The sequence below is a fragment of the Psittacula echo genome (genome assembly GCF_963264785.1).
Source record: "Psittacula echo genome assembly, chromosome: 5".
Classification (NCBI taxonomy): Eukaryota; Metazoa; Chordata; class Aves; order Psittaciformes; family Psittacidae; genus Psittacula; species Psittacula echo.
In genome coordinates this window covers 53,947,840-53,972,073 of record NC_137739.1, presented here as the reverse complement: position 1 = coordinate 53,972,073, position 24,234 = coordinate 53,947,840, and the positions used below count along the sequence as shown (strand labels likewise).

Here is a 24,234-nt window from a genome sequence, read left to right as displayed (position 1 = left end):
TTCCACTTTACTGTTTGTACTGTAAGCTGGGGATAATGCTTTAAATATAGTGGAAGTGTAAAGACTTCTTAAAGGATTTTGAGGTCTTCATGGGTAACAAAAGTGTGATGTTTTATGGGCACTGCAGTAGAGGCTGTTATTAACATTAACATATTGTTAACATAATTGGGAATTATTGTGATCAATATGAAAATGTCATACATACTTTGATTTTATTTTCTTTTTCTTAAAAGCTGAGATCCACCTTGTTCTGTCCTTCCCTTGCTTACTGGAGGCATGCTAAATAATGACTTTGCAGTACCATCAAGAAATGAATAGAAGTGTGGCAGAGAACCAAGTTTGCCAGTAATGACAGATGGGCCTTGCAGCCTCATCCAGGAGTTAAATACATGTCACAGCCTCGTTTGGCCTGAATAATTTGGTACAATTTTCATCCCATGAATTGCAGATGACTTGGGCTGAGTTATTAAAAAAACTAATGTTCTTCAGCCTTTCAGAGCGACTGTATGCAAACCAAAGGAGAAAAATCCTGGGCTGTTGACTTGGTAGAATTTTCTCTTTTGAATGCATTTTACATTCCCATACTCATGGCTCATTTACAGATAAACAGCAGCTTACAAACAATATGTCTCTAATTTCAGCTAGAAATGCAAATCTGTTCATTTCATGGACTTTTATCTAATTCTCTTGCTCCTGAAAGTAAAGGAAATCTAGGAGTACATCAGTTGTGAAATTCACTGGGGGATACTTTTGACTGCAAGCCTCTGTGTTTAGAATATGAATGAACTGCACAGGGAATTAAAAAAGGTGCTAGAAGCAGATTTGTCACAGGAGGAGAGAGTTCAGTTTATTATGAAAGAGGCAAATAAAAGTAAACCATACAGACTTCTAATCTATTTTTATCTCTTTTTCTGAAGTGCCCAATATCAGCCTGGATGTTTTGAAGCCCTCTTTTGCAGAAATTCTGCTAGAATCCCATATGGTTATGATCCAGGTAGGGTATCATTAGTTCTAGATTATTATTTTTCTCCTTCTTTATCTTTCATCAGAAAGAAATAGCATTTTCTGAGATATCTGGGTGACAGCTGCAAGCTAGAGCAGAATTTACATGCCTCAGCAACCTACATGTATTTATGCTTAGAAAAAGGGGTGGTCTTTCAGCTAAATCTTCCAAAAGTTTGGAAGCCTTGGGCTTGATGCCTGGCTGTGCTGTTGGTATGATCTAGCTGCTGCCTATTTATGTAATCCCTCCACTGATGAAATTCAGTTCTGTAAAGGAGAGTTGGAAATTTTCCTTACACTACTGGAAGGTTTTAAAGTTAAATTAATATTTGCAAGCAGGAGGATATTCCTGTGGTCAGTTAGAAAAATGAGCTAAACAGACAGGAGAACAATAAATCTTCGGGTTGAAAATTTCTTTTTTTAAGTTCATCAAGCTATCTTTTCTGCTTTCCTCTTCCCTGTTTATCCCTGAATATTAAAAAAAAAAAAAAGTTGGATTTAATATTTTTGAGGTGGACTGCTGTTGCACTCTTCCCTATGATTGTTCTTTGTGCCCTTGGCCACAGCCTTTCTGCTTCCAGCTCTCTATCCTTTATCTGAAAAATGAGAAGTTACTATTTTGAGAAAGGAGTTTAAGGTTTTATTTGCTACTGTTCGTAAAGCTCTTTTCAGATTCCTAAGAGAAAGAAGGTAGTCAAGCAAATTATTATTAATGCTTAGCATTTCCATGGCAACCAGTGATAATGCTGTCTCAGGTAAGGAAGCACCTGCATGAGTTTCCATGGAGATAATCTTTCTGAGGCCTATTTTTCAGACTGGAGGGAAACCTATTGAAGTAGTCTCTTAATGAACAAAGGTCTTGCTTATGCAACATGTGTCCTCAGTGACAGAAAAGCTGAAGAAGATGAATGAGAGAATGCTTCCTCTAATGGTACCCAAAGAACATTTTCACTTGTGCAGTAATATTAAAACATTCATTGTGCTCATTGTGGCCAATCTCTGGAAGATGATGTGTTTATGTAGTCAGAAAACAGTCTTTACTCAGGAAGAGTATTCCTGTATGTTTGTGTACCCAGACATTTCTGGGCAGGCTTTGCAGCATAACTGCCTGCTCATTTGAATTTTATCTTGACTTACCTGTAGGGAAATACTGCCCTCAAACCAAAGGACAATGAAGTTACATCCAAACCTTGGCACTGGCCCATCAACTACCAGGTATATTGATCAATTCACCTTTCTTTATGTGTTTTTGCTGTGCTGCTTGAAGCACAGCAGCTCTTAATTTTGTTGAAGATGTCAGCTTTGTTTTGTAGCATCTGAGCTGCATAGGTGGCAATTTGAATTTGTCTCACCTTTGACACTGTGTGAAATACAAACTGGACTGATCAAAACCCATTTTATTCCCTTCTAATCTGTTTCCTCAGGGCCTGCGTTTTTCTGGTGTAAATGAGACCGATTATCGGGTTTATTTGCTGGGAAACCCGGTAAGTTGGAGTGGGAGGTTCCAAGCCAATTTCTTCATCAAATTTTAGCTTAGTCTTGCTTCTGCCAGTGACAGTGATTCACTTCCTCCTCCTCCTTTTGGACTGTCTCTCTTGTTGTACTCTTATGCTTCTGTGTAGCTTTTAATTTCCTCTCACATGCACATGTCCAGCCTAAAGTCTCAAATCTTTCTTTTTTCCCTATGTAGGTGATTTGGTGGCTAAACCTCGTCACTATTGGACTGTATCTTCTGATAACAGTTTCCACTGCAGTGGCCCTGAAGAGAGGTGTCCAGCTGACATCTGAACTCAAAGGTGAGGTCAGTCTTCTTACCCTGCCTACACTATAGAATCTTTATTATAACATCCTTGTTTCCTGATACGGAAAAGCTCATCTTGATATTAAAAATCTTTTTTTTTCTATTTACTTATACTATATTAAAACCCTGGGGGTTGAATGAAATACACTCCAGGCAGCTGTATGTACAAAACACTCAGCTATATAGTGCTTTGAAAGTGTATCACTGAGTGATGTGACTTTGAACAAAGGATTTTATACAAGAAATAATCACTCTGAACAAATCTCACTTTTTGCATGGCAAACTGTTCCTGACAAGTTTACAAATTTCCTAAACCTGTAAGACTTTATCAGAAATCCTCAAGTCAGCAGGGACCCTGAAACACCTACTTAGACAAAGACAAAAGCTCTGGAAGAGATGCATAGGCAGGTTATGTGATCAGTGGCTCCTCAAAAGTCTTACCACTCCTTTGCTGGAGATTTCAGAGCAGGAATGAGTATAAACTGGCATCTTAAAGTGATCCAGAGATAAAAGTCCCAATAGGCTTTTGCTACCTTGTTTGCTTGCAGGAGACAAGGGCTTGGCTTTGTCAGTAGCTCACATACCAGCTCTGCTTTGCAGGTGATCACCCATCCTAGCATGGGGGTTGCTTATGAACTGCTGAAGAGCCAAGATACTGGCCACAACTGCTGTCAGTTACATTGATTACTGCAGCTCAGAAGTGACCAGATGTGTATCTGTTAGAAAGACTATATTTGATCTGTACTTATCAGTAGGAAAAGGTCAGGGAAACTTTCCTGATGCAGAGACCTACTGGTCCTGTGGGTTTTAGCCTGTTCTGCTTTGCAGGCTTCCAAGGTGTTTTTTCTAGTAGAGATATTTACCCCACATGTGTTACTGGTAATAGGCTTCCTTTTCATAAATGCCTTTTACAGGCACCTTAAAAGTGTGTGGGTAACAGGTGTGTGCCAAGGATGAGAAGCCAGAGCTTGGGTTATTAAGCAATATCCACAAGGAAAAGGGCTTCATATCTCAAATAGGTTAATAGTGAACAGGACAATCTTAAAAAAAATACTGGAAAGAGCTACCTATATTGTCTGTAAGGGAGGCAGACCAATTAGATCAATGCCCTGCTCTCAAGCTTTGGATGTGCTCTGTACTACTCTGCTATGCATGGTGTTTTGAAATGAGAAACATTTCCTGATATTTACGCAAAGCAAATGACAAATGCAAGAGATGAATTTGTTATTATAATGATTCTTTACTGCGTCCAATGCCAACATCGTAGAGCTTTTCACAAACCCTAGTGAGTCATACTTTGACCATTCCAGTTTAGATCAGTGGCTTCTTCATTCACTTTTTTGTAGGAATTCTAAACCATGAAACTATTCAATTATACAATAAGGTATTGGCAAAGCTGCACACAGACACCAGAGCTCTCAGTCCCTTCCCCAGGCTTGAAAGTGACGCAACATTTCTTTCCAGGAAAGGCTGGCAAAGTGATCGTCTGGATGGCTTGTATCTCATTGCAGAAAGAATAAAAAACACTAGAAACTGGCATGACCTGATTAGTCTGATGTATGTCCTGAGAAACTGCAAGTTTGGTCTTAACACAGAGTTTACTTAATGTGATAAGGTTTGCAAATAGGAACTGTCACTGAGGTTTTCTCTGCTGAATTCTGTTTATTTGTGTTCTAGAACTGTCCAGAGTTGTGCTGCGTGGTGGAGGGCAGATCATGCTGGGATGGCTCCTTCATTACCTCCCTTTTTTTATGATGGGACGAGTTCTCTACTTTCACCACTACTTCCCTGCTATGCTTTTTTCCAGCATGTTGACAGGTAAATACTAGAGTGTGGGAGAAGACAAGGCAGAAAAACAGATGAAATCCTGTTAAATGGAATGTTTTCATACTAAGCATTCTTTTTTATATATAGGTTTTCTGCTTGCTTGTGCAAAGTTCCTGAAAACACTGACTGATTTAAAATGTTTTTCACAAAGCAGCTTGCAGTGCCAGATTGTCTTGGTTTTTGTAACTACCCTGAAGAGGTAGTCATATCTAGTGCTTAGGGCATTTAAATTTGGAGATGTGATTCCTATTCTCTTCTGTTTCCCTATTCCCTATTGTATGTTTTTATACAAGTTATTTCTCTTTGTTTGCTGCTCTCACTTTTCTGTCATATCTGTTTATAATTCAGTTTTGGTAGATTTTCCTGTACATTGTTTTGTACCAATTTAGTTAGCACCTGGGGCACAGATCTCTCTTGCATTTATTAAAATGGAAAGGTAGGATAAAGGAACCTTCTCCTGATACAAAACAAACCCTATAGTTCTGAAGGTTACCAAGGTGAATTAATTTAAAAATTGACAAGGTCTTCTGGTGTTAACAGAGCTTTGTCAGCCCAGTCTATGACTGAATGTAGCTGCTCTGTTCTTTGGCCTCTGTATTGCTTCTGACTTCTACCCCTTCCTTCTCCTAGGAATCACCTGGGACACACTACTGAAGTTCTTTGCTGGGTTCTGGTCACCCAGCACTACAGCTAGAAAAGTATATGGAGCAGGGTTCCTGGCACTGGTTCTGCTCTTCATTTACAGGTGCGTGCTGAAAGCTGAACTTCTCCTGAATGTGTGACAGTCACTGTCTTGATAGAAGCCTTACTGTCTATTATTTATCCATAGCCTTTATCTCTTTCTTGTCTGCTAAACTTGTCAGATTATTATCAAGCCCAATCCTAAACCTGCAAATTTGATAAAATTCAGTATCTGTGTCCCAGTAACGTGTTATAGAACATCCTTCCATTGCAGGGAATCTCTTTTATCCCAGCACTCAGTGTGAACGCTATTCTCCTCCAAACCCACTGTTCAATGTTTTTTGGTTCTAGTTCCAGTGCTGGATGGTGCCAGATCCCTCAAACACAGGCATATTCTTCATAGCTGTATGTTTTCTCAGCAAGCTTTTCTCCAAAGCTTTGCTTTCTAAGAGAAAATACCACCTGTGGTAACTGTACTATGTGTATATTGTGTTCAGCAGAGGTTACGAGGTTCCCAGTGGAGCTTAGAGCAGCCCAAAACCAAAGGTCCTGTAGGACATCTATATGAAATAATTGCTGCAGTGTTCTTGAGACAGAAAACTCTGTGGTCCCTGATGGGCATTTGGTTTCTTTCCACAGCTTCTACCTCTTCCATCCTCTGTCCTATGGGATTGTAGGACCCATGGCCTCTGACCCTAGTAGCCCCATGGCAGGGCTCCGGTGGATGGACTCCTGGGAGTTCTAGAGCCAACAAAGGGAACCTGGGAACAGTGGATGGGAAGCATGGGATCTGCTGCATTTCAGGCTGATTCTGGTGCTTTGGAGACATGTGACAGTAAAATTCTCTCTCTGGAGAACCCTGTTGCTTTGGCATTTGTTTGCACTGCCTGCACTGGAAGATGCTGAGGATGACTCTGAGAAGGTCCTCCTAAAAAGACTCACGTCCTGAAACCTTAGGTTATATTCCTGGACAACTGGCTGCTTAAATCTCAAATATTTTGAGCAATATCTATCAGTCAAACAGCAGTGGCATTCCAGCAGTCAGACCCGTACAAGCTGAAGGCTGTGTGTAGTTTCATGGTTGTGTGTGTGTGTCTTCCTGTAATCTGACTTACAGTGAGACAGCATCTGGGACGTTAGGACTTTTATGATTAAGAATGTTTTGGGGTTTTTTTATGGTGAGATTTTTGAAGGCTTCCTGTAAGTACGTGGGGACCAGCATTCTTCCCTGCCCTGCTGTTGGTGGGTTTTGTTCTGTCCCTGAATTTTTAGAATTTGACTGAAAGGGGTCTGCTTGAAATCCCCTGAGCCACTGTGCCTTGCCTGTCTCCCAGACCCTCTGCAGACAGAGGAGGTGGAGATAGTTTATCCCTCTATACGGCCTTGCTTTTTGGTCACCTTTAATCATTTTGTAATAACCACCTAACAGGCCTGTGCTCAGAGCCAGCCTGTTCCAGCTCAGCACTTTTTAGCTTCTTTGAAATTCTGTCTGAAATTGCCAAGGAAATTACAGTGGAAATAGCAGGTGATTTATTTTCTGCCCCAGCATGCTGTGAAGATTGGACTGCTGCGGGTTTTGTAGAGTCTGAAATGACAGCTTGAAATTTTACAGACAGCTGTCATTCATCTTTTGATCCCAGCTATTTCAGTGCCAGTACCTGTGCTTTTAGGGGAAAGGCTTCACTTTAATTAATCTGGCATCTGCATACCTGTCTGTTAGTGCCACAGTATCTGCTTGCTGTATTCCAATATTGAGCATGTTCCCTCTCATAGATGGCTGAACATTAAATTACTCTATTGAAGGAAATGCAAGGCCAGGCAAAAATTCTTTGTTTGTTAAGAGTCAAAAGCCATCAGATATTCAATCCCCCCTTTCCAAAAAAGCAGAATTCTGTTTATCAGGTGCCTTTCTCCTGTGTTAGGTTCAGTTTTGTAAATGTTCCTTTTATTCCACCTCCTGTTCTTTACCCTGTTTTAATTTCTTGTCATTTCAAGGTTGCTACCTTGTAGCATCCAACATGAATGACATTTAAGACTCCAGCTGTGTTCCTGTCTCAAGTAATATTTGCAGAACTCTTTTGTGTATGTTTCAATGAACTGAAGCCTTTCATTTCTTGCTCTGCTTCTCAGCCTTGAATCAAAATTACAGGTACAGGGAAAGCAGCAGGTGAGCATGTCTGTCTTTAAGCATGAATTGTGCATTCATTCCTTTTACCAAATCTTGAATTCTAGTGTATTTCTTGCAACAAAGAAGAGCAGCATTAGTATAGTTGTTCTGTGTCGGGGACTGAGCCTCTAGTCAGACTTGCTTTCATTCCTTTTTAATAGAGATCCATAGCATTTTTCAGTAAGGCAGCTATTGTAAGTCTCTGGCTTGGTATGTCACATCTCTCTCCAGAAGTTGACTCCTATAGACAATAACTCAGATGGTATAGACCAATGCCTCTGATTCTAAAGGTTTTATGTTAAGCATCTGCTGGTAATACATGGTGGGAAGTCATTGCACTAGTTAGCTATGGGGTTTGATGATTCTTTTCCACTTGCTATTGCAGGAAGTGCTCCCACTGCATGAGCCAGGGGTTCACAGAGGTGATGTACATGCAAGAAGGATGAGGGAGAAGGCTGCAAACTTCTACACATCCTGCTTGATCTGACAGCAGCTGTGAATTGTTACCTGTTGGCAATGTGGCTGGCAGACAGTGCAGTGCTGCCATTGTAGCAATGTGATTTGGCATCTTCTACTCTTGGTGAGGTTATCCGCTTACCTTGCTATCCTGAATTACCCTGCTATCCTGAATATGAGCTTTCCCTAAGTCCCTAGTCCCATTGCCGTGGTGAGGATTTGCCAGAAGAGCTGATAAAAGCCATGATTTAAGGTGCAGTGTTTTTTGCAGCACATACAATCACACGCCTGCCGTTATCATTAACAGCAAAAAATCCCTGAGAAACTTGTGTTTTGGAATGACAGTTTCTACTATTCATCAAATTAAATTTGTGGGAAAGCAAAAATTGACTCGGTAACCTTGGTTACTTGGGTTATTATGAAGGGGTCAGCTTTATAGGAGCTGCCTGAGGAAGATGAGCCAGTATGTTCCTTTGGCCAGGGTCCCTCTGTCCTTTATTACTAATAACCTTTTGTGTGGGGATTGGCAGCTGAAGGTGGCAAGTGTCATGCTCCCATCCCACCTTCTTATGCACAAGCCCAGCTTCCAGGTTTATTTTTCTTTAGGACTGCCATTTCAAAAATCCTCTGAGAGCACTTGATGGGTGTTGAGACTAATTTGTTTCTTAGGCCTTGTGTACTGGTGAGGAGACAAAGGCGTACAGTGAAGAAAAATCTAGCTATTCCACAAGAGGGAGCAGCCTCTAGCTCAATCTTTTGTTTCTGGTGGGTTTGGTTTTTTGTGGTTTCTTTTTTTGGGTTTTTTGTGTGGTTTTGTTGTTGGTGGTTGGTTTTTTTATTTGTTTGTTTTGGTTTTAATTAATTTGATCTGGAGTTAAAAGTACTCAAAGGTCTACATTTGAAGACTAGAGGGCAGACATTTCCTCTGCACCCTCTGGACTCCAAGGGTTGTCTTTTCAAAAAGTGTAAATTGATGTTGCTCTGTTTTCTGTCAGGAGAAAAACACTGAAAAATTACTTTAGTTAGAATTTGACCCTCAGTCTTTGATTCTCAAACCCTGTCAGGCCATAGCTGGAAAATCATGGTTACCAGTATTTTGTCAACAAAGGTCAACAAAGTACAGTAATTGGGATTCCGTTACTGACTCTGAATTACACTGTTTGAGTGGTGCAGATGTGAAGCAATGAGTGCAGGGCACTTGCTTTTTGAGCGGAGTTTGGGCTGCTTCAGTTCAGTTTTTCCATTTGTGCTTATGGAATGGCTTAAGATTAATTTTGAGAACTGCTTATTAGTCCTTTTCCCCAACCCATGGGGAAAATAGCTACTGGTGCTTTCCGAGGCCAGAAGATGCTGTTCTCTGGAGCAGCTTCTCTCTTTGAACTTTGCTCGACAGGGCTCCTTTTATCACTGTCAAAGTGTTTCATCAAATTGTATCTGTGGATACAAATCACAAAAAGCTGCAGGCTGCCATGCTCCCCGTTTCATATTCTTTTTTATGTGTAAACTCTATTTTCACCTTTTTGGTCTTTGGAGGATAGATAGAAGGCCTTTGGGCTCATCTAGCTTCATCCTAGACAATCCGTCCATCTTAAAAGGCTCCTGTTAACAGTCACTTCAGGACACAAGTGCACACACACCTATTCCAGCAGCAGGGACTGGCCTACTTCCAGAAGCTGGACTACTTGTGCTATGAGACAGTTGTGACTGTGAGGAAGATTTGAATAGCAATTCCTGTGCTGAGGTTGCCCTTGCTCGAGGTGGAGGACTTCATGTCATGCACTGCTTACCAGCATTGTTCACAAGCCTGTGGGTGGGAGAGACACCATCGCTCTGTTGTCCACAGTTTTCTTTTTCCATGTTGATTGAGAGGGTTTATTGATACATAGAGGGCACTGACAGGACCTGCCTTTTATTTCTCCCTCCTTTCTTCTGCTTCTTCAAGTATGCCCAAGCTACAGGAAATGTCTTTGCTTCTTCTCCAGTTTTCAGGCTGTGCATCCATTTCTTACAGGTGCCTGAACAAGGGGTAGGGCAGGACACCTAGTGTCCCGAGTGGATGAACAGCTGTCACATGTACTGAGAGTAAAACTAGAACCTTGTTATGGAAAGGTAAACAAATGTGTAATTTGATAGACCCCTCCTGTATCCCTGTGAGAATCATTTTCAAAGGACTTGAGAGTAAACCAGCTCTAAGTGTGGAAACACAGGCATTTACCTGAAATTCTCTATTGCCATGCTTAGTGGCTTCCCTTCCAGAGGCCATGCCTGTGCACGATTTACCCTCTGGGTTGGCACTCTGCACCCAAGTACCATGATAACACTGCTTCTTCCTCTCAGGATACTGCTGGCAATGTGAAAATCTTCTTAGTGGTGCCCTGTGCCTCTGCCAACTGGGCAATATAGGTAAGTTCAGGTTTTTGCCCTTTACAGTGCGTTACCCCACATATTGGCAAGTGTGTGTCGTGAAAGCAAAAAAGTGTGGACTATTATAACATCATCAGGCTCTTTCCTGCTGGAAAAGGAAGCTTGATGATAAGAACACCATGTCCATAGCAGACTTGCTGTCTTCGGAGGGCTATGAGCTACAAGCAGTCAGGACTGAAAACTGTCTTCTTTAAAGTACCAAGACCTTGGTTGCATGGTTGGTTGTGAGTTGCTTTACTTGAATGTCAAGGGCTATGATTATCACAAATAATATCTGAGGTAGGGGTCATACTAGCACATAAAACACTCCTGCTGAATTTGTAATTGGTCTAAAACTTTGCCAAGTGAGTTCATTGTGTTTTACAAGAAGCACTGTTTAGAGGCATCCTTGGAGAACTGGCCCCTGTCTGGGCAAGAGTTTGGAGTAGCAATTAGAAGGGTCTTCTGTAATTCTGTCCTACATTCTGAACCTTACTAATGCTGTGTGCGTATGTGGGTGCTTGTGCATCTGTCCATGAGATGAATGTATTCTAACTAAGGTGCAGTTACTGCATCATAACAGCATGGATGGGAGAATGTTCCCTTGAGCTATAAGTGTATTTTGTACAGGAGATACAGAAAATGAGGTAGAATTTGTAATTTAATTTTGTAATAAATACCTCTTCTTTCAAACATTCTGTTTGTGTCTGTGTCTTGGGGTGTTTTTTCCCCCCTTTTCTCTCTCCCTCACTTACAGGTTTGAAGTAACAACATGAACTTTAAACAGACCCATTAGAGAGTTTGATCTAGGACAGCGGTGATCTACATCAGCTTTTAGCACACAAATGTTGCTGGACTTCAATTCTAGGAGGTCAGGTTTTACTGCAGTTAAAGTGATACACTGATAAGCGCAGCAGGAAGTGAAACTAGTACATTTGGGTGAGAATAAAGCACTGTGCTGAAGAAGGTTTGTTTTTCCATGTTAAAGATGAGTTAAATAGTAATTAGGTATAATGTGCTGGATAATGGGTGTATTCATCAAGCTTCTGGTAGGTTACCTATGAACACTTCATTTGACAGATCAAGCACTCTATTCAGGAACCCAGCATTTTTTTGTAAGTCATTCTTATGTTGAGTGTGTAGTGTCCATAACATCAGACTGATGCACAATGTTGTATAGATGAGGCCCTTGCTGTGAACTGAATGTAAGAGTATTTAATAAAGCCAAATACTGTAAATCAGAACCTGCTCTATGCCAGCTGTAGTGACAGGGTAGCATATACCTTTGAGTACAGTGTAACAAGGGGTTGCCATCCTTGGGCTGAAACTAGATGGGGAAAACAAAAATACAGCCCTTCTTATCTGGGCTACACATGGATGTCCAGATCAGCGGTGGAGGAGAGCCAGCCAGTCTATTTAAACATATTCCAAAGGCCGCTAAAGTAAAGCCAGGACAGCTAGAAACTGAACTATGGCCTGCACTAGATGATACAATAGGCTAATAGATGGTTACTGAAAAGCCTATTAACATCTTGTATTGCTTCAGAAAGTGCAAGTTAGTCTTTGGGTATTGTCTGCTCAGGACTGTCTTTCTGGAAGGAAGGAGTGCTGATGCAGGAGCTGTGCTAGAGTGTAGGGAGACAACCATAAATAAAATGAAGTATTGTTCAGAAAATGGTGATAATATCTGAAGTAAAGCTTTTCAGTGTTCTCTAGAAGAATGACTTCTTTCTGCAGGTAAGTGATCTCATGTGGGTGGACACTGGCGACTGATTCCATTTGCATTTATTTTTAACCTGCCAGGTTTCTAGGCTTCTGAATTCCAGCCATCATCCTGCTACATGTTCCTCAACAAGAATGAGGCTTTTTTGTAACCTGGAATTTAATACAGGTTTTGTGCTTTGTCTTCAAGCTGCTACTTAATCTTCTTTCTACTAACGAAATAGAAACTTTCTATGCAAGTTGCTTTCTCTAGCCCCCAATCTCCTGTGCCTCTTTTCTCGTTCTGTTCAGTTTACCCATATGGTTTCCCAAATTGTACACTGTTGTCCTCCAACATTAGTCTCCCCAGTTCCATATGCTGAAATAAATCTTCATTGCTCCAACTGCTGCTTCCTGGTTTAGATCCAAGGATTGTGGTTGCCATACACTTCGGAGTTGTTTTCTAATACACCATCTCTAACTGTAGCTGTGACCCATGTGATACATGCTCTGGAAATAGAAAGTTTGTGTTTTATCTGAATAGGCATAGTCTACCAAGTATTGATTGCTGTAAATTGCTCTTCTCTATTCGCCATTCTTGCAGTCATTGTTTTATCTCCGGATTTCATCCAAAGCTAGTTGTTCTGCTGTCTTGCAGCTGACATCCTCTCAGCTGACAAAAGGTAGCTTTCAGGCTTCATTCATCTGATGTTTTTCTTCACCATGTATTTTCTGAACTACCTGGATTTCTCCACTGACCTGAAGGGAGTTTAGGTTACTTGCCTGTATGAAGGCATCAGTGTTGAGTCAGCTGAGTCCAACCCTGGCAGTGTGTTGATCCCACAGAATGCTTTAGGAACAATAACTATTTGGTTACAAGGTGGAGAACTAAACTAGCTGAGGAGTAGGGAGGATTGTTTCAGATGAAAATGTGAGTATGTGTGAGATGGCACGTTTTTATTGAATATTTATGGACTGAGAACAACCAAGTAAACAAAGGCAGTGCAGCTGAGGAAAATGAATTTAAGCAATTTGATAACTTCCAGGCAAAGTACCATTGGAAGCAAGTCTGAGGAGTGATATTTAAATAAAGATCAACAAGAGCACAAGTACCAACTGTCCCAGTGCAAGGCAGGGCCAGGAAAAGCCAAAGAAGCCAAACATGAGAAGCTGGGCAGCAAGTTAGTGATTGACTTAAAATACAAGAGAAAAGCATCCAGAAAGTGAGAACTCAAATTACTAAAGGCTACTATGAAAGAGTCATGCAGAGGGGGAAAGCAAAAAGGCTGCTTTACAAAACGAAGACATAATGAGGGGTATCAAAGTTAATGAAAAACTGTTAGGACACAGGCAGTAGGAGATGGATCAAGAATTAGACCACTACTTGGCAGAAATGGAAAAGCATGAACTGATGTATCTCTGAAAAGTTGTACACCTTTCTTCAAATGCTTTTATAATAAACTCCCTGCTGTGTTCTTCATTGCTTTCTCTGTGCTGTTTTTTTTCAGGCTGGTTAGTTTCTTCGTTACTAAGTCATCCTAGTTGGCCCTTTTGAGTATTGCCCCATTTTATGCTCTCTAAGTCTGCTGAAATTTCTTTGTTTCAAGCATTATTAAAAAACTTCAAACAGTAAGTATGTTGGAGGTACCCTCAAGCAGCTCTTGTAGGACTCATGAGTGTCCTGTGCTTGCTGATTTTAAGTCTTTCTTGCTAACAGTTGCTGTTTAACATCATATGTAGTTATTAATGGATTGGAAAGTGCTTTATAATGTGGCATAAGTACATCATTTCAAAGCTTTGGCATTTTTGACTCTGGAGCTTGCAACTGCAAAATTTCTCACTGATCTGGAGAGTTATTTTTGACAGAGCTCCAAAGCTGCAGTGGCTCAGATAGGTGAGGAGGAGAAGACCTCAAGCAGGAAAGGATCTCACATACAGAAGCAATAACACATGGGGTCTGATTTAAGAGCAGACGGCTGTGTGAAAAGCTGAAAGGTTGTGATGCTAGCATCGTCCTGCCATGAATGGATGGGTGCAATTAAATGAAAAATCTTTGTTTTAATAAATCACGTCAAAGATCTTATTCTCAGAGACAATCGCTGTAGGTCAAAATATTGTAGGTGATGCCCTGTCAATAGTGTCAATTCAAATAGCAAGAAGGAGGGAAAGACCAGACAGAGGTGAGATCAGAGAGAAGACAATCAATGATCACTTCAGAGATGAGCACCAGCAGTGCTTCTGAAACAAGATAAATCCACACTGGAAAATACAGAGGAGGCTCCAGAGAGAGTAAAGCATCTAAATGTTCCAGCAGCTGAAGAATGATCCAGCCCAGAAGTATGAGGACAACTGGAGGAAGATCCAAGCCCATGTGCACCATGTCTAGGTAGGACAAAAGCCAGAGAACTCTGGTTAACACAGTACTTGCCAAGTTGCCAGGTTTATTCGCTAGAGCACCGTGTTCAGCTAATGAGGCTGGGAGAGCTTTGAGACCACAGCTGCTTGTATCCCACCAGCTTGGAGAGCGCACACATCTATAGTTGTGTCTTATGACCAAATTCAGCTTGTGTGTCAAGACTGACATGGTAGATAGACTTTTTAAACTCACTTTGGTAGAGTGACTTACAAAAGGCAGAGGTTTCTTCTTGAAAGATCAGCCTTGGTGGGAGTGGCAACTGGTGGATCATCACTGTGTTAGAGATCATGAGGTGAATAACAACTGAGGTAAGGTCTGAGCATCGGCAAACGCCAGACCTGGTCCAACAGCCTCATAAGTCAACAATACTCAGGCTAGCAGCTCTCTCAGTGGTCTCTGAGTGGGCTTCTCTCCCCACTTCATGACCTGTCAGCCTTGGAGTGTTTGCACCTGCCTGCATGAACTTGCCCCAGCCGGCCCTGGGAGATTCAAGAGGAACCTAGGAAATGTCAAGTAGCAAATAAAAGTCAAAAGCTGTGTCTTCACTGTTCCTCCTACCTCTGCCTATCCCTCTCCCCTTAGCCCAAATCCTCAAGGTCAGTAATGCTGTCTTGCTTTCACCACAGGCGTGGTGGCTGCCAGTGAGCTCTGCAATCGTCACCTTCATCATTTTATGAGCAAGATTATTCCCTCATACATCTCTTTTGCTTCTTGTTATGCAACTGTGTTTTGCGATTTGCTTTGCTACTGAGCTGTGCTGCATGCACCATGGCCTGAGGTGGTAGCTTGAGAAGACAGCTGGGAACAACTTCTGCTCCCACCTGAGGATGGGGATGGGTGTCTGGGGAAAAGAGCCATCGTGGTCTGTGGTTTAGAGATGGTGGCAAGAGGAAAGAAAGGGGATTAGCCAAGCCCAGGAGTCTGTACCCGAGGTGAGCAGGGAGCCTGCAGCAGCTAGATCAGAGTGGCATTATTCATGAAGACTCACAGATGTAGAACTGGAAATGAGGGGTCCAGAGGGGATTTGGGTTTACTGGTGGTGCAGCAGCTGGGACAAATCCTGACAGTGCCACAGCAGCACGTGCAAAACAAAGTCTGGGCCAGGCTGGTGGGGTGTCCTTGGAGGGGAAGAGTCATTGCCCAGGCACCCTGAGCACAGGGTTGGGGGCTGGGTTTTGTGAACTTATTCTCAATTCTGTCACACTGTTTTATGAGATCGGGCGAGTTTCTTTTCCTGTGGGTAAACTAAGGCACTGAACAAGTCAAGCTGACACTTGGCAAGGGGAGTTACTAGTGTCAGTAATGTAACTTGAAGGGACTGTAGATTACAGTGACACCCACTTCAAATTAAAAACATCCTAAATTTGTGTTCTTCCAAAGCACAGAAGAGCTTTATTGTCTTCTTTGCAGGTCAGTGAGTTTCTCCAGAAATCTGCCTCCCCTTTCTCCACAGGGCCTACAGATGGTTTTGGAGCAGCCTCTGCTGATGCCCTGGTGGTTCTTCACTCATGAGAGCTCCAGGGACAGTCTTGTAGAAATCCAAAACATCTCATAAAAAAGCTGAGCTGCCAGGCTACAGAGATAGAGCCAAGGGAGCTGGGGACCATCCCAAGAAACCCTCACACCATGGAAACATTTGCAGTGCTCAATCTCTTGCTGCATCCTGGGGCTACCACACACTTGAAAGCGCGCAAAACACTTCAACAGGGGAGGTTTGCTTGTCTGTTTTTCCTTGTACTTTAAATCCTCTCTGGACTTCACTTGTGCTGTCAGCACCTCAGTGCTATGGCAGCAGGAGAAACTCATCTGACAGCCAGGTAGCTGCAAGGGAGAAGCTGCTTTGCAGGCGGGGAAGAACATCATGTCTCCTGAGCCCTCGCTCTCTTAAGTCATGTGAAAGGAATGGTGGCTCAGATGTTTCTTACCCCTGAGTTCTTGTCTCCCACCTCAAGTCCCTCTTTACAGCTCTCTCCTCACAGCTACCTCCTCCTGTGCTGGAAGATCTATGCTGTCACGGAAAAAAATGCTGGTTTTGTTAAGGGAGAGGGCATGCATCAGTGCTAGAAGGCAGCAGAGAAGTGGGTTCACTGTTCAGAGGGGCAGGGAAGGTGGGGAAACTGCTTCTGAATGTACCCATACCCTGCCCAGAAGGAGCTGTCGCTAGGGGGTGAGGAAGGGATTAAGTCTCTTTGGCTCTTAGACTGCTAAGTGTCACACCAATATGGGGTTTGGGTACCATCGGGTAGGCAGGGGTGTGGCCTGCCCACTGCCCCTTTCATCACCTGGGGCACCGATATGTTCCACGGAAGAAAGTGGCGCATCACACGCATCACCCTCATTGCTGCCATTATGTCTGTTCTGTTCTGACACTTGTGCCTTGTCTGCAAGCGCTCAGCATGCAGCCACCATCTGCAGCACAGAGGAAAGGTGCAAGGGGGAAGACTTTGGACAACAGCCACCATTTTTCCATGCCGTCATGGCTTCACTGTTATTGTCTGAGATATCCTTGCCATTAGCTGAACCTGTATCTTGTTTCCCTGCAATATGATAGCTGGTAAGGTACCTGCATGGACCCAAGGAAAGATGTCATGCATCTCAGCTAAGCTTTAGGAGCTGATCACTCTTATTTACAACTTGCTTTTGTAGTGTTTCTTTTGCTCCTCTATCAGCCAGCTCTGTATGTATTCAAAATGTTGCTAGGCAAACACTCAGCCTTGGTTGCTGCTCTGATTGCACATCTATGCTTCAACTCTGCTCCTTGGTATCCTGTGGTCTAGGAGAGACTCTCCACTCTCCTTCCCAGTACCCTGACAGCACAGTGCTGCCGGCCTGTCTGCTCCCCCTCCCTGTGGGCAGGGCCAGGCTGAATTGTCCAGATGGGCTCTGGTGAAGCTTCACATCTGTGTGGCTGTGACGACAATGTCAGAGCAGCTTGTGCAGATCCATATAGATGACACTTCATTCTCTTTGCTGTGTTTGCCACTCTGATCAGATTAACCCCCTGTTTCCCACTGCTCCTTCAGGCTCCTTGCAGCTTCAGCAGTTATCAGCACACTGATTTATCAGCAGTTCCCAGTGTGAATGTCTCCTTTGCAAACACACAGCTAAAATGCTGGGTTTAGTCGGAGCTTCTTGTGGACCAGAAGATGGTGGCCACAGCAGGAAGCACTGCAGGCTGACGGGTTGCCTGTTCTGACCCCCCAGCCATGAAATGACCCTGCAGCTTGTGCCTGTTCTTTATTATCAAATGCTTTCTATTTATCCCCTGTTGTCTGAGAAGATAGATGTGTAGAGATCACGCTTTTCAGGCTTTTCTTCTTAGTTGTCATGAAAGCTAAAATGCTGTATTTTTAACAGGAGCCATGATTTAACAGAAGCCATTAGCATCTCTTCAGGACCTAGGACCTTTGCCATTAATTAAGTCTTTTCTCACAGTGACATTCAAAACACAGAATCCCTGGAACATAATTTATTTTCTGGCTCAGTAGCCAGAGATCTGTGATATTTGTGGGACTCCTTAGTCCCATCTGACAGTTCAATTCCTTTGTGACTTTGGACTTTTCAAGAGCCCAGCTTTGGAACTGGTTTTTCAGCTTGCAATGTACACAGAGCTTTTCCTATACAGCATCTTGTCTGGTCTGCACTGAGAAGGAGAGGTCTCCAAAGCCCAAGAAAACAGGTAATTAATTCTGGCACTTGCAGAGATGTCTCCCGTGGCTTCCTGCTGTCACTGCAGCCAGCGCTGTCACTCCGGCTCTTCAGGAGAAGGGCCCCTGGGAGACAAGCTGGGGCTGGGGCTGGGGATGTAGCATTGTGCCTTTGAACTTGCCTCCTCTCAGAGATTATTTTCAGTACTCCAAGGAGAAGAGCCTCCAATTCTACTTACACTGAGCCTATACGCTGCTGGGTTGGGCCAGAGGCTGCTGTCTTCTCTCTTGATTACAAGAAAGAAGTGTGATTTATAGAACCATAACTTGTAATAAGATCAGTGCAATTGTTACTTCAGAGCAGACTGTGATGGTTTCGGTAATATTTGTGCTTTTGTGTTGCTCACATCCTTCTGAAACCCTCAATGTGCATGGCTGCTCTGGCTTTCCTGGCTTCTGTTGTGCTGCTTAGGACCTTGCTTGCCCCTTCTCACTTTTGCTGCCCATGCTGCCCAAATTCCAGGACCCAACTAAAAGCAGTGTTTCCTTTTGTCTGTACAACAGAGAGAAGCTGGGTGCCCTGAACATGTTTGACATGTCTTCTGATCTATTGTTAACATCTTTGCTTGCTTCAGCTGGTTTAATTTGCCTTAAACATGTATCTTGCAGTGTCTAGACTGCATCTGTCTGTGGAGATAGCAGGTGGCTGTGAGGCGTCCTGAGGTGGAATCGGCCAAGAGCAAGAGGCTGCTGTAGTGCTGGAGCATCACCGAGGACCTCCACCACAAAGTTACACTTGGAGCTGCTCTGAGCGGCGAGCGAAAGCAGCCGAGTCCCAGTGGTCCCCTCGCTAGCCCTGCGCTGCCGTACTGCGCTTAGTGTAAAAGCGGGCTGATTGGAAAATGTCAACCACGAACGAGCTGAACTTTCTGCTCCTCAGCTGCGAGCACGGGGCGGGTTGGGGATTGTAATTTTCCTTTTTCCTTCTCTTCCTTTCCCTTCCTTCCTTCCCCTGAGTGGGAAATGTAAAGTGAGCTCTTCCTTGCCGATGAGGTGGCCGGGGAAGCCGCGGGTGGAGGAGAGGGGCCCCGGGAAGCTCCGGTGTCGGCAGCCCGCCCGGGGCAGGGCAGGGGCGGCGGGCGGAGCGCGGATGCGGGACCCCCAAGTGAGCACGGCGGGGCCCGCCCGGGGCTGCGAGGGGCGGGCGGCTGCCGGTGCCAGCGGTGCCGGTGCCAGCGCCTCGCCTCGGGCAGCGAGGGGCAGGTCCCCCCGCCCCTGCCATGGAGAGCGGGATGCCGCTGTCTGGCAGGCAGCGAGCGCTGATCCGGGAGAGCTGGCAGCGTGTGAGCGGCAGCCCCGAGCAGCACGGCCTCGTCCTCTTCACCAGGTGAGCGCGGGGAGAGGATGCGGCCACCGGCGCTCCGGCACTGGCCGTCCCCCGGACCCGCCCGGCGGCAAGGGAGGGTGAACGAGCTCCGCTTCTCGGAGAGGAGCGCTTCTCGGCGATGGCTGCCGGACTGCCTTACCCGCCCGCTCCCCCCTCCGTGGTCCGTGGGGAGCAGCGCGGGGATGAAACCCCTCACCGCGAAGCCGCGGCTGCTGTGGGGCAGCGGCGGGGGGACACCGTCCTGTTCCCACCCTCCGCGGCGAGAACTTTGTCCCGGGGAAATGGAGGGAGAGGGTCAGGGGGCAGGTTTTGTGCGTTTCTGCCCACTGACAGCCCGCCTTGCCACTGTTACTTCTGCTGCCTGGAGAGCTGCCTGTGAGCCCAGCCCCGGGGAGCGTGTGGAGGGGACCCCCGCACTGCTCCGACACTGCTCCAGGCACTGGCCTGCCAGCTAGGAGGGAGTTAGTCTCGGGGCAGAGGAAATGGTATGCCCGGGAACGGCTGAAACCCAACTCCTTGCCTCCCCTAAGCAGATTAGTGCCTCGATTACGGGAAGATGAAAAGGGAAAATCTATGAAAAACCATTTAAAAAGAGAGCTGAGGACCAGCTTCTGGAGGAGGACGTAGAAGGCAGGAGCCAGGTCTGACAGACCAGGGTTGTGAGCAGCGACAGTACTTCTTGAGAGTTTCGGGGGTGGGGGTGGGGGGGGGTGGGAAGGGTGCAGTAGTTTAATGTGCAGGATGGGAAGAAGAGAGACTGTTTTGCCTGATTTCCCTTTGGACTCCATGGACAGCATCAGCCTGTTACATCTGCTTGGGTGGCTGCTGCTAGACCCATATCTGCCTGGTATACACTGGCAGGGAAGATGGGGGAAAATTGGGGGCTGGTGATGATGTGGGAGAGTGGGGTGTTAGCTGAGTTTGTACATGCACCCCCTTGCTCAAGTAGGAAATCTGGCTGATGGAGCTTGCAGGTCTTCCCGGATTTGGGACCTTTGGGGCTCAAGGAGGTCATGAAGTAGGAATGGGAAATGTTGGGATAACAGACAAAACTTTGGGGGTAAGGGCCAGGCTGGGAAGAGCTCCAGTGAGCTGGAACTATTCCTCAAGTGCCATAAACACGCAATCTGAAAACTGGGACGGCGGGCTAGGGAAATAGAGACTTTTTTGGCTCTAAGTAACCTGGATCGCTCCAAACTAAGACTTCAGAACTTCTGTGTCCTTTTCAGGTGGGGATTGAGCAGTAGGTGGGAAGGGAGGCAGAGGGGTGCTGCGGGTGCGCTTCTGGTGGGGTTGTTCCTGGTGTGAGCGCAACTCTAACTAAAGCTGAAGAAGTGAGGCAATGGGGGTTCTGTCTTGCTGTTGCAGGTTGTTCGACTTGGACCCTGACCTGTTGCCCCTTTTCCAGTACAACTGCAAGCAGTTTGCCAGCCCTCAGGAGTGCCTCTCTGCCCCTGAGTTCCTGGATCACATCAGGAAGGTGAGAGAGGGGCTGTGGCATGGCTGGAACGCAGCCTCCTTGGACGAGAAAGCCCTTAGGCAATGGCTTGGGACTGTGGTGTGTCTGACTGGGGAATGCATGGAAAGTCTCCTCCTGAGATGGTAACTGCAGGGCCTTACTCATGCTAGCAGAAGGTATAATTGCCAGGCCAAAGTGCCCTACCACAGTGAGGACAGGATGAGGATGTGGGTTGTGGTGAATAAGAAGCACCATGCTGATTTCCATGACCTCATCTGAGAGTGGATTGCCTCTTGTGAAGGTTGGAAGCCCCCTTCTTCTACCACGGAAGTGCCCCAGTGAGCTCACGTCTGTCCAGACAAGGACTGAAGCCTCTGCTTGGCCACATACTGAGCAGGAGGTGGCGCAGAGCTGGGCAGTGGGCCCAGCTCCCATGGACCTACTGGTGTAAAGAGGCTGTCTTTACAGAGCCAGAAGGCCCACAGCATCTTTTGGATAGCTGCTGGGAGAGCAGCAATGCTGATGGCGCATGGAGGAGCTCATGCATGGGCAGAATTACACCCGGTGCAGCAGAGATCCTCTGCTGAGCCCTGAAGAGCAGCCACAGCCTTCGCTTTCAGAAGACTTTATAAGCTGTCTTTAAAGCTCCACCTTTAAACCAGTTTGGTGCCTCACATGCCTGTCTATTCCTTATAGGAGGTTATTTCAGGACTATGCACCTCTGATAGCTGCAAGCTTTTTGTTATTCTCCAGTGTCTGTATACCGGCAAAGTTAAGTCTGTTTTTATTGTTTTGAGCTGAAATAGCTCTTTGCTCTTGTTGGAGATAATTTCCCAGTTGAGATTGTGGAGTCAATTCTATCACCTCTTGGCTTTGCCAAGCCAACCATGCCTGGCTTTAATCTCTTTTTCTAATTCAGTGTGTCTGTTCCCTTCATCCTTCATTAACCCTTCTCTTTCCTGTTTCCATTTGACTCTTTATGCTTCTGGGAAATGACTGTGGTACATGCTTTACCAGATCAGGTCTTTTGGCTGAACTATCAACCCCATCTCCTCAAAATACCTGGGCTGATCTTAGAATTGGAGTTACCGTATTCACAATTGCACCATCTTGGCAACATCTAGTTGGAAATTCTTGTCCTGACAACTTCTAGGGCTCCCCTGCAGCTGTCCTGAGGTCCTAAGAGCTGTAATGACTGCATCTGCATTAGTTTTTAGCTCGTAACTGCTCTGCTGTAGGGCTGTTTACCCCCTCTGGGACAGGAAGGCCTGCAGTGCTGCTTGCTGTGACACCTCTGGCAGTGTCCTATGGTAAGATGTGGTGTGTGCTGCTGGCAGCATGCCTCACTGATGTGACACATGGATTGCAGTAGAGCAAAGGAAAGCTCAGAGAGCATCTTCTGGCCTGAGAGGTGATCGTGCTGAGAAGGATGAAGTAGAGAGGTCAGATTCTGTTCCTCTGGGAGGGCAGCAGAAACTTGCTGTTAATGCCTTAACGCTGTTGATGTTTTGCCTCTGTGCTCCTGCAGGTGATGCTGGTGATCGATGCTGCTGTGAGCCACCTGGAGAACTTGTCCTGCCTGGAAGAGTACCTCTGCAACCTCGGCAAGAAGCACCAGGCAGTCGGTGTGAAGGTCGAGTCTTTCTCGGTGAGGTGTCCTCTCTTGTCTCACTATGGCTGTGTGTGTGCAGCCCGGCCTGCAGCCCTCAGCTATCCCCATCCCTCTGCATCCACTGCATGTATTCAGCTGGTTGGAGCAAAAGCTCAAGGAAGTCCCCAAGCTGCTGATACCTGCAGAGTGATGTTGGCTCTATCAGGGAAACCCTTTAGCTATGCTTGTTTTCTGCCCTCCCCAGTAAGCCCAGGGATAATGGACAAGCGGGAGCAAGGCATTCACTCTGCTTGAAGAGGACCATGATTTGGGGGACTGCAGGCTCAGCTTTTGCCCTGGGTCCTGAATCTCTACATCACATGCTCTAGGCAAACCTCACTGCACCTGGGAAAAGGAGCATCCAACCCCCTCTGTGTCTGTGCTGCAGTGGGGTTCCTGCACCTCAGCCCCTGTTTTCTCTAGGGCAGTAAGACAGGATCATCCTCCATGTTACACCCTTGCTTACTCCTCTCCTGCCATCAAGCATGGACAGAACTGCTGGATAACCCAGCAGAAAAGGGCAGGTTGAAGGAAAGGTTTCTAACTAGTCCATGGCTCCCTGCTGATACTGCTAGCTTTGGCCCTCTTCAGAGGGAGCAGGGTCCCCTTTGCTTGAGGTGGTGACTCCCACCAGTCCCGTGCTCAGAGTGCCAGTGCTCTTGGATGGAGTTGCTCGCAGCTCCCTGTGGAGCAGCCTAAGAGGGGGTGAGGGAGGCCTTGAGCATCCAGCCAGGGGTCTGACCCACTCCTCTGGCATCAGGGCATTGCTCAGCTCTGCTGATCCCTGCTATGCCAGAGCATTTGTCTGGCTACCTGAATCTGGGGACAATGGACGTGCACCTCTCCCCTGGTGTTACAAGCATGGTCAGCCCTTGATCCCTGCCTGCACCCCCTGCTCACCCAGGGTGTGGGGTGAGGGCCAGCACAGGGTAGTAGAAGGGGAGTGGTGTGGCCTGGCCCCGCTCTTGGAGGAGGAGCCACTGCCCGGCAGTGGGAGAAATCCAAGGTGGTGGTGAAGTGAGAGAAGGGGCTGCGCATTGTCCCCTGGTGCTGAGCTTGACACTTCCCTGTTTGTTTTGCAGACTGTTGGCGAGTCCTTGCTGTACATGCTGGAGAAATGCCTTGGCACTGCCTTCAGCCCAGATGTGCAGGAGGCCTGGAGCAAACTCTACGGTGCTGTGGTGAAAGCCATGCAAGGTGGCTGGGACACCCTCCCAGAAGGTGACTAGATCCTGCCAGGCACCCCCATCCCTGACCATGCAGCGGTCCTGGGCAAGGGGGAGCACTCGCACCATGCTCTCTGCCTCTCTCCACCTCTTTCTTTGTGCACCAGCCCAGTGCCATCTTCTCCAGTCATGCATGGTTTGGGGCTCTCCCAGTGATTCCACCTTGCTTTGACACAATCACATCTCTGCCTTTGCTAAGGGCTGGCAGTGAAGCCAAGGAGTGCCACAGTACAGGTATGCTGCCCTGCCCCAAGTTCCTTCAGGCTGGCTGGAGCACGCATGTACCTAATTCTGGTTTTTAGCTGGCTCACCTTCCCTCCGCTTGCTGCCCACCCTAGTTAGACGACAGCTAGCACAGGCCTCTCAGGCTTATTTGCTCAAGATCCTATTTGCTCAAGACTGTTCACTCC

General features: G+C 45.8%; 2 protein-coding genes across 4 annotated transcripts in view; both read left to right on the top strand.

The window, feature by feature from the left end:
- Positions 1–11,355, top strand: part of POMT2 (protein O-mannosyltransferase 2) — a gene marked incomplete at its 5' end in the record, with an annotated part of 30,376 nt that extends 19,021 nt beyond the window's left edge. For all 3 annotated transcript variants that reach the window (XM_080619859.1, XM_080619858.1, XM_080619860.1), the window contains 7 exons: positions 918–994; positions 2,146–2,217; positions 2,427–2,486; positions 2,693–2,798; positions 4,481–4,621; positions 5,261–5,375; positions 5,951–11,355. In XM_080619859.1, the coding sequence (XP_080475985.1) occupies positions 918–994; positions 2,146–2,217; positions 2,427–2,486; positions 2,693–2,798; positions 4,481–4,621; positions 5,261–5,375; positions 5,951–6,056 (677 nt within the window). In that variant the 3' untranslated portion in view covers positions 6,057–11,355. The remainder of the gene's footprint in view (positions 1–917; positions 995–2,145; positions 2,218–2,426; positions 2,487–2,692; positions 2,799–4,480; positions 4,622–5,260; positions 5,376–5,950) is intronic.
- An 8,026-nt stretch (positions 11,356–19,381) lies between these two features.
- NGB (neuroglobin) lies at positions 19,382–23,827 on the top strand (the record flags this gene model as incomplete). The annotated part of the gene is made up of 4 exons (XM_080618437.1): positions 19,382–19,488; positions 20,857–20,968; positions 22,476–22,595; positions 23,681–23,827. The coding sequence occupies 4 exons, from the start codon at positions 19,382–19,384 to the stop codon at positions 23,825–23,827; spliced, it is 486 nt and encodes a 161-aa protein (XP_080474563.1).
- Positions 23,828–24,234: the final 407 nt, after the last annotated feature.